Below are 16,126 nucleotides of genomic sequence, written 5' to 3' on the forward strand. Positions count from 1 at the left end.
AGGAAATAGGAAGCAGTTCGCAATGAATAGATGTTGAGTGAAAAAGCGCCGGAGTCAGATTAGATTTCAATAACCTTTCTGTTGTTTCATTTCATCTCAACTCCAGCGCCACCCTTTCTCCCGATGCCGCACGTAGCTCGGCCATCACAGCACAAATTTCCCTACCTAGGCCGTGGCCTATCCCATGTTGATGTTCACCCTCCAAGTCCCGTTCGATGGTTCTGGTCAGAAGGCCAGAACCGCTTTGTCCAGGCTGAACACTGATTTCGATGGCCTCACCGCTGTCTGATCGTCAAGGTGCCAAAATCATCCTATCCAACACAGTTCTCGCATCCGCACTCTCCTGTTCCACTCTGGCCACCATTTGGTCGATATTTTCGACGCGGGCATCCCACTCTCTCTGATTGAGCAATTGATTTACGGGGACGACATCAGATCCCGACTTCTGCCCAGCCTTGAATGCATGTTCAGACTTTCCCACCAACTCTGCCGCCCGGCGTATGATAAGCACAGAGGTATTCCGCTTGTTAGCCTTAAATCGAGAATGGCAGGACTTCGTGTTCTTGTGAAATTCTTCCAGTGCTTCGGGTGAGGCGTGGGACTCGTGGCCGCTCAAGAGGGTGGAGAATGTCTGCTGCAAGAAAGTGTGGAGATTTCGGCGTCGCTGGGAGGTTGGAAGGAGAGCCGACCTGACGACGTGGCGTTTCTTTTGTGGTTTTGTGCAGGCTAGAGTGAAGTGCAGTATATCGAGGATGCAGCTGGGAATTGTTACCGCGACTGTTTTTGCGTGGGGATGCTGTAGCAGGCTGGACAGTGTCGGGAGATGGAGATCCAGGATCTGAAATGTTTTGTCCTGTGGCGCGTTTCGGCTCGGGAAGGTTATGGTGTCTGGCCAGGGTGCCTTGTGAAGGAGCACACTGATCTCTGTACTGATCTTTGACAGAATGGAAAGGCCTGCAGCATCGACGATGAATTGGGAGTGTCGTGGTTGGGAAGTATTTTCGGCGGTGGATTGGGACCAGACGATATCTACACGCTTGTGATTAGGTAGGGAAGAGACTATCATGAATTTTTCGAACGGGTTGAGGAGCGAAGCCGCGTGTGAATGCAAGATCCTATTTCTTCCAGCAGCTGACTGCCGCGCTGGGGACGAGGTTTGGACTTGTTGCAAGGGTTGAGCCTCAGTTGCAACAAGCGAGGCCCGATGCGAAACACCTTGCAGCACACAGATTGATCCCCAATCCGCATTTGACTTTTTCTTCGACAGAAAGTTCTTGAAGTTTCGTTTCTCCTGAAAAGGCTGGGAGCTCGACTCGTGTTTTATTGTGTCGGTGGTGACGGGAGAGATAATGCTGACCAAGAAGCGTTCTTGTGGAAGATGGTTGCGCAGATATTTGACGGCCTTTTTGGCTTCAGACCAGGGGCTGGCCTTACCTAGCCTGTACCATCTACTTTGGACAGGCATGACGTAAGTTGTAAGGTTTGAAGATCCTAGAACTCTCTCCTGGCAAATTGACAAGGTCATCTCTTCCACGTTGAGGAATCTGCTAGACGCCTGAATATGCTGCTCTATCTCGGATACACGACACGAGGGAGGACTAATAAGGGCCTTGGTAAGTGACTCGAAGCCCTGGTGACCCGAAGAACCAAGAAATAGGCAGGATGTTTCACGCAATGCGGCTTGTGCAAGGCATCTTGGATCGCACAGTTGCGTGATTTGGCGCTGACCAGCGCGGAAGAATTGGAACTGGTCGCCGAGAAAGAGGAGGGTCTTTCCTTCGTAGCTTGTCAGCACTGACTCTCTTGTTCTGTTTTCCTCGGCGCGATCTTGAAGTCCACCGTACAGATCCACGTTCCAGAGATCTATTTCCATACTCAACTCATTGTGGATAAAGGCCTGCATGGCTTCTGCGCGATGTCTTGTGGTTTCCGAGTTTGTCACCAATAGGAAACTCGAATTGGAGCTATGCAAGTAATGGCTGGAAATTTGGATTGTGATATCCTTTTGTTGTATGAGACTGACTTTGTCCCGAGTGTGGGCCTCGTCCGAGGGTTCCTGATGGGGATCTGATATGTAGAGGCTGAGTTGGAAAACAACGTGTTGATAGCTCTGTGCATCTGGTGAGATACGCAGTACTTGCTCGAGGTGACTAGCTTCTCTCGCAGATATCGATGCCACTGCTTGCCCTACCTCGTCCGACCATGTTTCTGTTGAGGAAAGGAGCGCGCCATAGTCGGCAGGGAAAGAGGCGTCCACTTCGATACACCTCGGCGACGGCGCCGTGTGCCCTAACGTCTTATTGCTCTTGTTGAACACCTAGCATTGTCTTTCTTAGTAACGCATTTATATGTCCTGAAGAAAGATCTTACCTCCCATGCTATCTTGTTTGTGGATCCCTGAGCTAGACTGGCAAGGGTCTCGAAGTTTCTCAGCTCACAGGGATACTGAATGTCAACAGCCCTCCTGAATGAGAAGTAAGGTAAAGACCGATCGAGCCATGGCATCGTTGCAATTATAGACAATAAATCTTGTTGAAAGAAAACGCTCCCACAAGCCGGTGGGTGCTCATCTCTGCGGATTAACACTTTGATGCATCCTTCGAGGGTGACCAATTCCTGGACAGCAATGGAGCTCGGAAGGAATGTCCGGCCTGCATCCCCTGCAACTGGGGCGAGCCACCTGGATGCGACCGCTGTAATCGGGATAGGACAAGTTGGTGAAGGCATACCACCTGTAGGAGATCATTGTCAGTCGGACCGATGAAGGGCCGTGATCTTTAGCAGATGGCATACCAGTATTTTTGACCCTTATGCGTCGTATAAAAAGATGTTCTCCGGGCTCAAAGATACCATCTCCATTCTCGTCCTCAACATCGAAATCAACAAGCTCGAGTTTGTACCGTGTGCTATACTCATGGCGAGTGCCATCGGCATGCCGTACATATATGGTGGTCTTACCATCACGGCCATCTGTCCCAGGGAAAAGAGAATCTGCGATGATGGCACCAGGTTGGCCATCCTTTCCATCGCAGGCAGGAAGCATCTGGAATTTCTCGTACACTTCTGTAGCGCCGCAGCCCATACAGTTCCCTTGTCCATTTGCGCAGCGACAATTCCCCGGATCAATTTGGCGATGTCTAGAAGCTCCATATTGTTGAGCTACTCGAGCAATCATGGCTTGCATATTCCCGCCGTCAACGACATGAGCTCTGGGGTTGGCCATCAACGCCATGCTAGGCAGGCGTCTATGTTACTAGACGATAATGGGAGGGTGGACAGGGACATACGTTCCAATCCCAGCTCGAGACCCAGTGGTAACGAGAGCTCTCGACGCAGAAGGTTCCGATCTCCTGCCAACACAATTGGCTGTACAGTAGTAATTGTAACCCACAAGTTCAGTCCTAGGTGAGGTCTCAGCAGGAAGTGCGTTGAGGACTGAAGGGCAACCGACCATGTGCAGCCTGCACCTCCACGTCCTCCTCGACCTCCGCGGCCAGGGTTGCCATGGCGGCCAGCAGGACCACCTTTGCCACGCCGTGTATCCCAAGAGCAGGCAAGGAGGAGATGGGTTTCATCTTCATCTAGGAACACATTGATTGTGCCCCCATCCCCGCCGTCGCCACCATTTGTACCTCGCCCTGCACTGTAATTTCAAATCAGCAACTCGTCAATACCAGACGTTCCGTCTTTCCCCATGAAAACATCATGGAGGCCGAGGCTTGGATGCAACGTACTTACCACCACTGCCACCATCGTTGCCTGGCTGTGGAATTGTTAGCCTTGTCAGTGTTGATCTCAATTCCCCCAACCGAATTATTTTTGCGAAACAAAATTGGGTTTGAAAAGCGTACAGTAGCGTTTGATGTACGAGTAGCAATGGCACCATCCGTGCCATCCATACCATTCTGGCCATCGCCGCCTGTTCTACCCGGCTCTCCATCACCACCAATGGCTGTGAACAGGACGTCCTGTCGTATTGGGATTTCGACGGAAGCAGGTGGCTTTTCCATCCCCGCGGATTCCATTACATTCACACGAATTCCTCCCTGAGTCTCTTTGGACTCTGTGACTTCAACGGCCAGAAATCCAGCTGGGGAGCCTGGAACTGGTGGAGCGGCATCGGCCCCGTGCGCTCCGTTGCTCCCCTGGTCCTGCTACGATCCCACAAGAAAGATATATGTTAGCGATGACGGTCCAACCATAACAGTCACCGAGAGAATCATGGAATCGTGGTTCATGATAGACTCACGTACCCTCACCAAAGCCAGCGAATTATTTGGTTCGACAGGGCTAAAGGCGTCGCTGCGGGCAATGAGCGCCCCATGTTGTCCATCGACAGAGATCTTGATGTTCATCTCCGCTGGCGACACACACGTTATGATTAAGTCAAGTCCCAACAACCTGTAAGCGAGTTGCAGGAATGTTCACAGCATCTCCCCAGCTATATTCAGCAGCAGCAGGTGGGGAGCCGCCAGCCTTGCATAGCGTTGCGTAGCCTTATCGCCCGTGCCCCGACATCAGGCATTAATGCAGCGAGGAAATGTAAATCAGTTCCGTAACAAGACTTCAAGGCAACATGAGATGTTTTAGCCTGCAGCTTACACCAATGTCACGCCAGATCCATGAGATGCCTTGGCCATTAGGAACTTGAATTCGCACAACGATGTTGTGTATCACCCAATCGCTGGATTCGATTAAGGCGGACCCACCTAGCCCTCGTATAGAGCGCATTATTACCAGGGAGACATGAAGTATAGTGTCTCAGCTGTAGCCTGTCCTTTGGTCGTCCGTGACCCGCGGTCCTTTTGGTCCAACATATTGTAAGTTCAGCGCTAGTATCTTTTTCTCGGCAACGCTCTATACACAGAACATCTAAACCCAGAAGGGACTAACAACAATCGTTTGACCAATGCGAATGGATGGATCCAGGTTAAGCTTCGCAATAACGAATCACAACACTGTGGTAAATCTTACTACGTAAGCCAACCCACCAATATTTATGCCTTCTCCATTAGTACTCTGCGAATCTCCGATCAATGACGTCCTCACACGAATGTGTGATTCAGTCGATGCTGGACTCTCTTACAGACGAATCAGTTACTTCTCTACGGGCTGCGGGAGAAAGTCAGTGGGGTATCTTGGCATACACAGCACAAAGACTGGACGGTGGCCTAATAAAAGAGGATGCTCGCGCTTTTCAACAGCTATCATCTCGCTAATAGGAACCCGCCACCAAGCTCAATGGATTGGGCGCAAAGTGATGTAAGCGTTGTTTGCTTCCTGAGTCATTTAGCATTTGAATCAGATAAAGATCCTTACAAGTTGTTTTGATAATAGTTCAGTTTCGAGACCTTAGGGCTATGGAATTGAATTAAGGAAAACCTTATTAAGTTAGGAGAACTTACTTTTACAGTAAAATTTATCATTTAATAAGGTATAATAAAATCAATATGTAATAAGTAAACTAGAAAGACTGTAATTGATTCCAATAAACATTACGTAACTAATCAACTGTAAATAAAGGCCCTATGGCGTCAGGCGCGGCTATGATCACAGTGGGATTATCTCTCCTGAACTGTAGAGATAGGTTGACTGGCTGATGAGGTTAAATAATATATCATTCAGTCTACCATTATAATTTGGCGCGTTCTAGAGTAGTTACCACATATGTTCAATGAGAAAGAAAACAGACCCGAAATTGCAGGTGTGGGGCCTTACCAGGGTGGGGTTTTACACGAGGTTCAACTTAAGTCTGACGTCCTTCAAGATATTTGTTGGATAAGGCTGTAAGTTGGATTGACTCCACTTTGATGTTCCTAAGTCAGCAGGCACCACACTGGCCGGCAACAGCTTTCCGTCAGACTGCGAATTTTTGGCTCAACCGATGCAAAGTGCTTAAGACATTATTAAAATAGCGCAATAAGCATTGTATTGTGGGCATGTAATCAGGGTTGCTTCTCTGGTTGGCCATGATTCCTGCGACTCCTGGCCGTGCCTCTCTTCCACACCAGAATGCTCGGCGAACAACCCAGAGACTTAGTATCGTACAGCGTCCAACCGAACCTAAAAGAGAGTCTGGCCATTCCACGAGCAGCGGAAGAATTACCAAGCCGGACAGAGAGAGGATTAACTGGGCCGCAGAGTACAGCCAACATCTGGAGGAGCAGGCAAGACTTTCCCGGACAGCTCAAGAAAGTTGGTTTGCAGATATAAGTAGAGAACGTAGATTACGGGAAGAACAACACAATGAGCTATTAAGACTTGCAAGAGAAGAGCGAGAAAGGCTCAGGGCTGAAGAAAGGGAGAGATTTCTCAGGTTGCAAGAAGACCAGCGAGCTCGGCAGAGAGCAATATTAGCAGAAGCAGCAGAACGAAGAAGATTGGAGGCGGAGGAGGTGGAGAGGGTAAGACGCGAGAGGCTAAGAGAATGTGCAGTCTGCTTAGAAGAATTTGATATGGGTGTGATGGTTGAAGTACCCTGCACCCACTGGTACTGTCGAACCCATCTCCGCGGTAAGTTGTCTCAGTCATGAGATTGCGTCTAATCCATGACACATGACAGACAGTTTTGAAGCCGCTTTCGGTTCCAGAAAACCCTTTCAATGTTGTCGTCGGGATGTACCGGTCGAGCTCTCAGCGGATCTCCTATCGCCCGAATTCCGTGTCAGATATGGTCTATTAGTCCTGGAGCTGTCAACACCAAACCCAATATACTGCTCTAGCCCAACATGTGGAGCCTTCCTCCCACCAGCAAATGCGGACGGCCCGGATCTTGTGGAATGTTCCTCGTGTTTCAACAATACATGTCGACATTGCCGGGGCCCGTATCATCCAGGCATCGAGTGTCCCGCCGATACTGCAACACAAGAAGCGCGTGCTCTGGCCACAGCTCGAGGCTGGAGAGAATGTCCAACTTGTCGGAACATGGTCGAAAAGGCAAGTGGCTGTCGGCATATGACATGTCGCTGCGGGATGCAATTCTGTTATCGCTGTGGAAGACGCTGGGACCAGTGTCGGTTTTCCTGTTCCGCGTAATAACCTGCTAGGAGCCAATGACGGTTTCCAGGATGATACTCGGGTTTGAGGATGGTTTGAAGAGGTTGCAAATGAGGTGTAGCAAATTTCACCTTCCACGGTCAACTTCATGGTCACGTGATGTGACATACTTGCTCGGGTTAACCCGGCCGAAGACTCCGGAAAGGAAAGGCCAGATAGGAGCAGGGGATATTGAGAAAGATTGAATGCTCTTTACAATTTGTAAAATAACCCTTCATGTAGTGGCCCGTTTAGATACAAAAACCTAGCCTACTCAGAGAAATCTTAACCATTTCAGGGTGACAATGGTTGAAGGTGGACCTTTCAAGTAGTATGGTGTCCAAGTGCAATTTCATTAGCGCTGTGCTAACAACATTTATGCCTGGAACCGTAGTAGCTCAAGCTAAAAGACGACTGCGGAGTACGGAGTATACGCTAAAGCACTGTTACTTCCCACTGTTCGGCTGAGCCATCACGAGATGATTGTCGAAGGACAATTGCGAAGGGACAGCCATAAGAAGTTGTCTGCGTACGCCGTCAAACAGAAGTCATCTCCTTTAACCTTTACAGCTTCTCTCTGCTATCATCAAACATTACTTTATCTGTTGCTGCTAATGATGCCTTTTCAAAACAAGTAATCATTCTTAGGATCCTCAAGTTACCCTTACGCACTCTACCTCAATTCAAATACATCCGCTAAACCACAAGTCATGCGTCTGCCAGACGGGCAGCATGCGCTAAGGATCGGAGGAATCGATGCATAAAAGGCGCCAAATGAGCAGATAGAATCAACACATTCCACACATTCCAACTTTTTTTTTACTTCTTTTCGCTTATCGGACGTGCAGAGTTCTGATAGTTGATGCTCAGGCATGCTCAGGCTTAAAACAGCCTTGCACCCTCCTGATCACCTCGGAGCCATACGCTCGTCATGTGGATGGAAATAGTGAGACCTCTCGTTCTCAGTCAAATGTGTGGCCCTGTGAGAATCTCGTCTCATCGTTAGAGACCGATCTTATAGTTTCCATTTCTTCCCTCCCACAGGATCGGAGTGCCACTTCAAAACTGTTGTTCCTTCCAACCACAGCTGTTGTTTGCTCCCAAGTCGACCTGAATAGCCCTCCTTCCCTCTCCTGCATTGCTGTCCTTTTGCCCATCGATAACGCTTGCCCTCTGTCGTTTCCTCATCCCTCCATCGTCTCACAGATTGTGTCCAACATCTTCAGTGCTTTCATCTTCGATTCTTCCATCGCCCTTGATGCTTTCACCATCTTCAGTGCTTCCATCGCCCTCAGAGCTTCCACCATCCACCCTCTTCGTGCTTCCACTGGCCCCGGCACATGCAACAACGCATGATCACTGCCTTTGATGATTCGCCAGCTTGTACGATGGTATTTAAGACCAGATATAACAAGATGGACCGTCCTACCTCCAAGCGAGTGTACCCCAAAGGCAATAGTGAGTAGCAGGTGCAGCAATAGGGGACGTTTTATTGTGCAAGGGTTCGAGTCCCTAACAATCGGCACTGGAAGGGGATTGGATGGTCGGGTTCTTTCTGCTTTGCAGTTTCCCTCAACCACGCTCACTCAGTGACGACTGACAAAAGTAAAGGCACTTCTCGCAGGTTGCCCGAGCCGACATCGATCGCACCTCGTGCGAGGCTTCAGCATTTCCCAACTTGTTGCCTAATACCCGAGCGGCGTGTAGATGCAGGCCTTACTCTCATCGTCCTGTTGAGCTAGCTTCTTGTGAGTCACATGTCCGGCTCATGTCAAGTCCCAGGTAGAAGACGCAAAGATTCAGAGGCTAACAACGGATTTGTTGTCGGACTGGGAGGGGAGAATCAGAGGATGATCGGCGACAAGCGACGTGATTGTGCCATTTTGGTCTCATCGTATCTGGTCGTGTACATATTGTTAAGTTCTGGTCTCAACTTAGGTTTGGATAGCGAGGGTGTAATTGAAGCTTGTAGCACAATGGAATACTAAGAGTTGTATTACTCATTGTACATTGTGGCTTGTTCATGCTCCATGTGCTTGGGAATACCTTCGCCCGAGTAACAAGCTCGAAAGTCCCTTGATCTCCCGTAGCTTCCTCCTGCTCTTCGACCAAATTAGTATGAGCCAACCGAAGCCGATGACGGCTTCTACAAGCTTTACGGCCCCTTTGTCTCGCCATTTTCCTTGCCTTTTTCCCTGCTTTGGCCTTTTCGCTAGAGATAGCTATGGCAACTTCGAGGCCACGGCGTGATAGTCTATGGACTCCAGCAATGACTCTTTTGATGATTGAGCGGTCATTAGTGCTTGTTACGTCCCCAAGACTATCGGGAGCGTATTTAATGTGATGCTTGATGGTCTGGACGACCTTCGGCGACTCAGAAAAGATCGTGCCTTTTTGCAATTGAAAGACTTTCGGACAATCTCGTTTAATTGTTCCGTGAGCCAAACCCAGTGCATATACAAGAGCGAGCATCTGAGCTCTTTCAACCGTCTTGATTTGCTCGACGACAAGATTCTCGCGTGTAACACTGTATTTGCGCTCTTGGCCCGGAATTAGTTGATTTTGGATGATGCCTCTGGTTGCACATCCAGTTTGCTGCACCACACCTGTACCGGCGCCCTGACAATATACGTAGTCCATGGCAGTGTGCAATACTAAGACAAGCTGGATAGGTTTCGAACGTATCTCAACCATCGTCAATGTGATGTCTCTAGCAACGTTTAGCCTTCGATCGCGCGAGGCAAGGATGACGGCACGGGACCTCGCAGAGTACGTAGTAATCCAAAAGATTCGCAGCAGAGTATCCTAACGCACAGTTTCAAAGAATTAAGATCTTAAATCGAACTGAAGAGTCCCTACGAGACCTTCTCTGTGTGACTAATAATACCTACAAGTACTTTGAATTTGACCTGGCATGCCCGCTCTGAGCGTCACGTGACTAGCGCAGGAGTGTGGTGAGCGGTGAGTCGGGGTAAAAAGAGGATTTCTGAACTCTTAGCATTATGTTGCGAAATCATAGCAGGCAGCGTGGCCAAAACGTGCGTTCTAGAGCCAATAATCTAAACCGAATTTAGTAATTACCGCAGGGATAATGACGAGAGAAGATATCTAGTCTAAAGAATTAGGAAAGTGAGCTCGCCGCAAAGATTGTTGCATGTAGACGCCAAGAGATGCCAACCTCACCACTGCACCTAACTCTAAATCAAAGCTCCTAAACTGGACTCTCCATAACATGAGCCAGCCTTCCACTCACCACTATTCACCAATATGTCCCAACCGAGCCTTGCCCCCTTCATTAGATCGCGGCCGTGGCTGAAGCGATGGATGGTGCCCTTCGCAAACTGGTATGCTAGTGCGCAGGGCTACCGAAAACTTGGGTTGAGGTGAGATACCCTGGATGCCGACCAAGCTCGATCGCCATCTTGTGGCTGATGACATATAGAGCCGACGACCTGATTCCTGAAGAGAATGACACTGTCCAGCTGGCCTTGAAGCGATTGCCACCCAAGGAAGCCTACGATCGTGTCTTCAGGCTCAGGCGAGCCTTCCAGGTAGCTCTACAGTTGCCGGGGGAAAGATAGATGGATGTCTGACGTTGGATACCATAGGCATCGCTGTCACATCAGTTGCTACCACCCGAGGAGCATACAAAGCCAGAAGAGGTAGGGTCTTCCCTCCAAGTGCATTTCTCATTCGCGTATACAGTCTGACAACGTCGTAGGATATCGCATATCTGGGCCCCATCATCACCGAGATTGAAGCAGAGAACCAAGAACGAGACGACCTGGAGGAGATGTTTGTACCGAAGAGAAAGCAAGTCGCTGCGTCGGCCAAAAAATCGCACTAGAGTGCAAACTTGTGGATCAAGTCGCGGTGGATACATGCATGCCTTCGACGAGAATGTGCGACATTACAAAGACTGTACATACATTACCTATATGCAAGAACGCACTACACCAGCCCGGAGGTCCTTTATTGACCGAACATAAACTCTATTGGTTCAGGTGATCCTGCATTTCTGCTGTTTTACGACTGTGTCAACCAACGTGATTTACACGATCAGGCCACTATACACTTTGGGATATATCTCATGGGATCCGGTACGTCAGGCAAATTGTTTGCATACCATTGCGAAATATACATTTGGACCAGATATGTTCCAATGCTGGATATCTCAACTCACCTGGAGCTCACGAAATGGTGTTAGCAACAGGCAACGAAGCATAAGGTAGACTTTTACAGCCCCTAGCGGCTACCTGCTGTTTCCAGGAGAAAGACCGGGTTGGTTCTCTTTCCCATTGTCACCCCCAGAGCCATAGGGCACCCGGATCAAATTCTCATATATCGATTACGCAGTGGATGTAGATTATGGTGCTTCATCGGGTTCTTCCCAGGCAGCAAAGATGTCCCAAGGTTGATGTTTGTGCAGAGCCCTTTGCGCGGTGTGACGGGGACCGCTATTCTGCTTTGGCTTGCGAAGCATCTGTGCAAGACACGACATAGCCGCATGCCTAGCAGCTCCAATCTATCAAATATGTGCAATGAGTCCTTTCTCGCTTGATAGATAATTGCCAGTCCCATATGTCTTGGTGGATTTCGAGCAGCACACTCTAAGGACTCCATGCTTAAGGCAGTCCTGGCCAGGTTTTGAAATCCTGTTATTGCGAGTTGACTCAAGAACGAATTGATGCTGAGAAACCGCTTTGAGCTGGGACCAATTTCACTGGGTTTAAAGTATCCCGAGCGATTGACGGGTGAGTGCCAATAACGAAATGTAACCAGAAGAACTTGATTTATGGGACGATGATATATGTCGTCTAATAACGCTCCTTTGCCAGAGCAGTAAGCTCAAGACTATCTTTGATATTCTTCATTGCAGCTACTGGCGTATTGAAGGTTATTAGAACTTTTTTTCCTTGTTCAGAACTAAGTTACTACAGTAAATTAGATCGTCACATTTCAATAATAGCAGACCCAGTGTGAATTTCGGACGTATACGGAGTACTCCGTAATAGAATGGGCATTTGTTGGCGATGTATGAGGCTGAGATTGTGGCTCTATTTTCTCCGAGAAATGTAGTTAGAGCTGAGGAGCACACGGTTGAGTGTGACTGTGCCTCAAATGCTCCCATCAAATCTCTGACGTGTCTGGGGGCGCACTCCGTCTATCCATACACCAGAATTTAATCAGAGCAGCATTGGGCATCAGGTTTACACATGGAAATCCAGAGATTGATCACACTTCTTTCCACAACCACTCCCTCCTTCCATCTCTTTATGTTCATAAAGGAATATGGCAGCTAAACTTCGAGACCTTATTCTCACCAACCCGCAATATCTAATGCATTGTATCTTTGAAGGACGTCATACGGCAGCTTCAACGTAGAAGCTATCACGTTAGACCAAAACTTGTGCGCAGCGTTCTTCGGATTCAGCTCTGCATACAAAGGTTGGAAGCCCGTCCTGAAAGTGCGGACATTCAACGTCAGGCATGGATTTCAGCAAACCTAGCTGGAGGTTAATTTATGCCATATTGATCGTCCCTGTCCCTTGATAGGAATTGTTTGACCTGACCCCTTACTTTTGAGTTTATAATCTAATAAACCTTCCTAACCCCTTGTCAAGGCCTCTACAATGTCTTTGATCTCCCGAACCGCAACTCAATCTCATACAGTGTCTCTGATTACATCCTTCCTACCTTCGGTTTTACTATGGAGATCCGAAAGCTATTGGCGGTATTTTCGTGGCAATTCGGCGTCGCATCCTATACCAGTTTCAAGCCATGACCTGGTGTTATCAACAGAGATCCAACATTCATGGCAGCAGCATGCTGCTAGTTGGCATATGTCGGCCACATTTTCAACCCAACCCATCCAATCAAAGGGGATAACAAGAGTTGGGAGGATGTGGAACGTTGTCGAACGAACCTGCATCACTTCTGCATTGCTGCTCGTGGGTAATAGGCGTACACGTTCTTTTCTGACAGACCTGTCATGCACGCCTCCATTGACAGCAGCCTCATTAAGGCTTGATGTGGGTCTTTAAGTATCACCATGTATGACCTATGCAATCACGGGAGTGCCCCAGTTGCGCTCTCAATGTCTCGAAACACGCAAACGCAGGGCCAGGTTGCTATGTCACACAACAGACCGTGTTCGCAGTTCCATGTGCAGGTATCATTCAAATCCGGAATCACATGATGTGTCAGAAAGTATAATCTACATTTTATGTTTCACGTCTCCATCTCCCTGTTGTTTCCCTCCCTCTGCAGTTCGGATCACAACATCGCTACCTAGAACTGACATTGTTCTTACTACGACTGAATTGGCAGGTAGAAGCAGGATAGTACCGGAAAGACAGCTTCCCAACACTTGGCATCTACTATATCCAGGTCGCATACACTACGCTCCTGTCATGACAGCCCTCCGCGGGGTTGCAGCATTGAAAGCTTTCCCGCAGCACCCCATAAATGTCACAACATCAGTTGCTCCTCTAATTTAGTCTCACGGTGATACAGAATCCACAGCGAACACAGGTACGACATATTCTATTTTGCATTGTCCCCACTGACAATCCTCAATTTCACGGTTTACCTCCCGCTCCACAGTGTACGACATATGCTTACAGCTTCCACAATGCTCACAGTCATGTCCACAAATGCTTTGAAGGCAGCTAACCCCACAAACCCCACAGCATCAAAGTTTTCTACCTCTTCGATAGGCATATCTCCCTAGCATGCCCCAGAAATTCACACTGCCTTGCTCACTCTTGCCTTTACTGTACCTGACACAATCCTCCTCCACCTCCTTCCTGTGTGCTCTTTGTCTGCTACTTGCCTCCATTCTAGTATTCTCATTTTACTACAGTCCTCTTACTGGACTCCACAATCCCGTCTTGGACCCTGACCTCAATCCCTACCACGCACCCTTGACCAACCTAACCTGTGCCACCCCCTGGCTACCTCCGAACAAAGCCCGCCATCAACCCATCCAGTAAGTAAATTGACAATCGCCGGCAGAGAGTGGTCCAAGTCTAGCAAACAGTCTCTGTACATGAAGCAGCACGGCATACACATACGGCGAAATTGCGGGAAGGCAAAGGAGGAAGGGTAAGGCCGAGAGCGAGAACAAGAGCGAGAGCAAGAGTGAGCGGGCAAAAAGCGGAGCATGGCAGGCGCATGTACCGTCTGTTCTGCCTAGTCAATACCACAACGCTTCTAGAAGCACAATAAACCTCTCTAAGCGGTGTAGTATGTCCCATCTACCCCTCGCACATACCTATTTCGTCAATGATCAGATGGCCGACTCATAAGCGATATTCTCGAATCTGAAAGAAATTCCCTGCCAAGCCGAGCCTTATGGTTTTGTAGGATCGATCCAGACCCATGTTTTTTGTGCCCTGGACCAAAGGGACCGCGCGGCCCTCCCCTCTCCCCAAACTCTCTGTAGGCTATATACATACCTATCCACCTTCGCACATACATGGTAGAAGATTAAAAACATGTCCAATACATTAGGTTGGTTAGTTAGTTAGTTAGCGAGTCTCACTGTGCTCGAAGTTTCGAAACCGAACTCCCTGCCGCCCGTTGCGTTGCGTTACGTTGCGTTGCGTTGCGTTGCGTTGCGTTGCGTTGCCCCCGAGTGCCGTTCACCGTCCCGGACGTGTTGATCTAGTCGATACTAGCTATGAAGTTCGATCTCGACACGGGAAGGCGAGTTCCAGATTACACACACACACACACTAAACCACAACCACAGTGACTATCTCCGGAATGTGACGTACCTACGTACCACCAAACCAACCCCCCTCCCCCCTCTTTCTTACATGCGTAGCGAAGAATTAACATTTTGTCTGATACAGTAGTTTTGCAGCGCGCTCGAGTTTAAAAAAAGAAAAGAAAAAAAACCAACCTCTCTGCCTAGCCTAGCCTAGCCTTTTGCTGAAATCTGATCATGTGGCTGGATGGAACGGTACCGGTTTTTCGATGGGGTGTTCGTTCAACCGAGACCCATTTTTAGAACCGAAGTTACAATTAACTTAGCATTTTCTCCCTGCCCACCCTTTCCCCGCATCATGACAGCTGTGACGTCTGCTACCCGTAACCCGGGTAGTGCCGGTGCTGCTTGTGCTGTCAGTGCCCTGCGAGTTGAATTGTTTCGTCTCCCTGAAGGCAGAGAGCGCCTTTGGGGACCACGTCATTTGGATATGTATGTATGATTGATATTGCAAAGTTGCATGTCGGAGACTCTTCGGTTTGAATGAGAGCCGTATTTTGGTGAGGAACTTGATTGTAGAAAGTACACGTGACATCCCTGCACCCCGAAGGGGTACTTGGTATAATCACAGGCTGAATCAGAGAACTCTCTCAAGTCTACCGCGTTTCTCGTTGAAAATCACGAGTATGGAGAGAGTATATTGATAAATTAGGATGTCGACTGATGTCCTCATTCTCTAGTTCTAACCTGATGGATCTAGGATCTAGAAAATTTTGATCTGTTTTACCAGATAAGTTGCGTCCCCGTATGGACATCCGTGCTGCAGACCTAAAAGCCATGCACATGATGAGTAGTATAGTATACATCCTTTTATTATTGGTGACCCATACCACGGCCACATCGCTCTCTCCTTCCCATGCGGATTTTGACTGCGCTGATACCAAGCTTCGTCATAATACACCTGGAGGGTGAGTACGAGATTGATTGGTAAAAGCCGCCATGCATGTTCCCCTCCTCACCCCGGGACATCTGCCATGGAGGATCTCATGAACATAACAAATGAAAAACGTATCAGGGCTGAAGAGCTTCGGAAGTCATCATTCGCTCGCACCTTTGTATCCAATGCCAAATGAGTGTCTCGTTATATCATATGTATCGTCTGTGGGTGAAGCCGTTGGTGCAGGAAACGAAAAGCCCCTTTTGACAAGGTCTTTCCATTCTTGCCGTGAGGCTTTCTTCTGACGTGATCATGTACAAGTCATAATCGCATAATGGCGTCGTTCGTCCAATAAATGTAGCGCTAGCCTCCTTTTGTCAACCTTTGATGACCCGTATCAGAATGAGGTGCGCCTTGTGCAAGGGAAAAATTTAGCTCCG

General features: G+C 48.6%; 3 protein-coding genes across 3 annotated transcripts; 1 reads left to right on the plus strand and 2 right to left on the minus strand.

Moving 5' to 3' along the window:
* Positions 1-292: 292 nt before the first annotated feature.
* Positions 293-4,355, minus strand: EPUS_04565 (uncharacterized protein; the record flags this gene model as incomplete). Its single annotated transcript, XM_007788841.1, has 9 exons — positions 293-2,317; positions 2,371-2,732; positions 2,794-3,063; positions 3,288-3,401; positions 3,452-3,581; positions 3,633-3,643; positions 3,739-3,763; positions 3,852-4,151; positions 4,254-4,355. The coding sequence occupies 9 exons, from the start codon at positions 4,353-4,355 to the stop codon at positions 293-295; spliced, it is 3,339 nt and encodes a 1,112-aa protein (XP_007787031.1).
* A 4,523-nt stretch (positions 4,356-8,878) lies between these two features.
* EPUS_04566 (uncharacterized protein) lies at positions 8,879-9,675 on the minus strand (the record flags this gene model as incomplete). The annotated part of the gene is made up of 2 exons (XM_007788842.1): positions 8,879-9,019; positions 9,082-9,675. 2 exons carry the CDS (start codon positions 9,673-9,675, stop codon positions 8,879-8,881), a joined length of 735 nt encoding a protein of 244 aa, XP_007787032.1.
* A 627-nt stretch (positions 9,676-10,302) lies between these two features.
* Positions 10,303-10,882, plus strand: EPUS_04567 (Cytochrome b-c1 complex subunit 7; the record flags this gene model as incomplete). The annotated part of the gene is made up of 4 exons (XM_007788843.1): positions 10,303-10,418; positions 10,478-10,586; positions 10,644-10,697; positions 10,757-10,882. The coding sequence occupies 4 exons, from the start codon at positions 10,303-10,305 to the stop codon at positions 10,880-10,882; spliced, it is 405 nt and encodes a 134-aa protein (XP_007787033.1).
* Positions 10,883-16,126: the final 5,244 nt, after the last annotated feature.

Source organism: Endocarpon pusillum (genome assembly GCF_000464535.1).
Source record: "Endocarpon pusillum Z07020 unplaced genomic scaffold C723729, whole genome shotgun sequence".
Lineage (NCBI taxonomy): Eukaryota > Fungi > Ascomycota > Eurotiomycetes > Verrucariales > Verrucariaceae > Endocarpon > Endocarpon pusillum.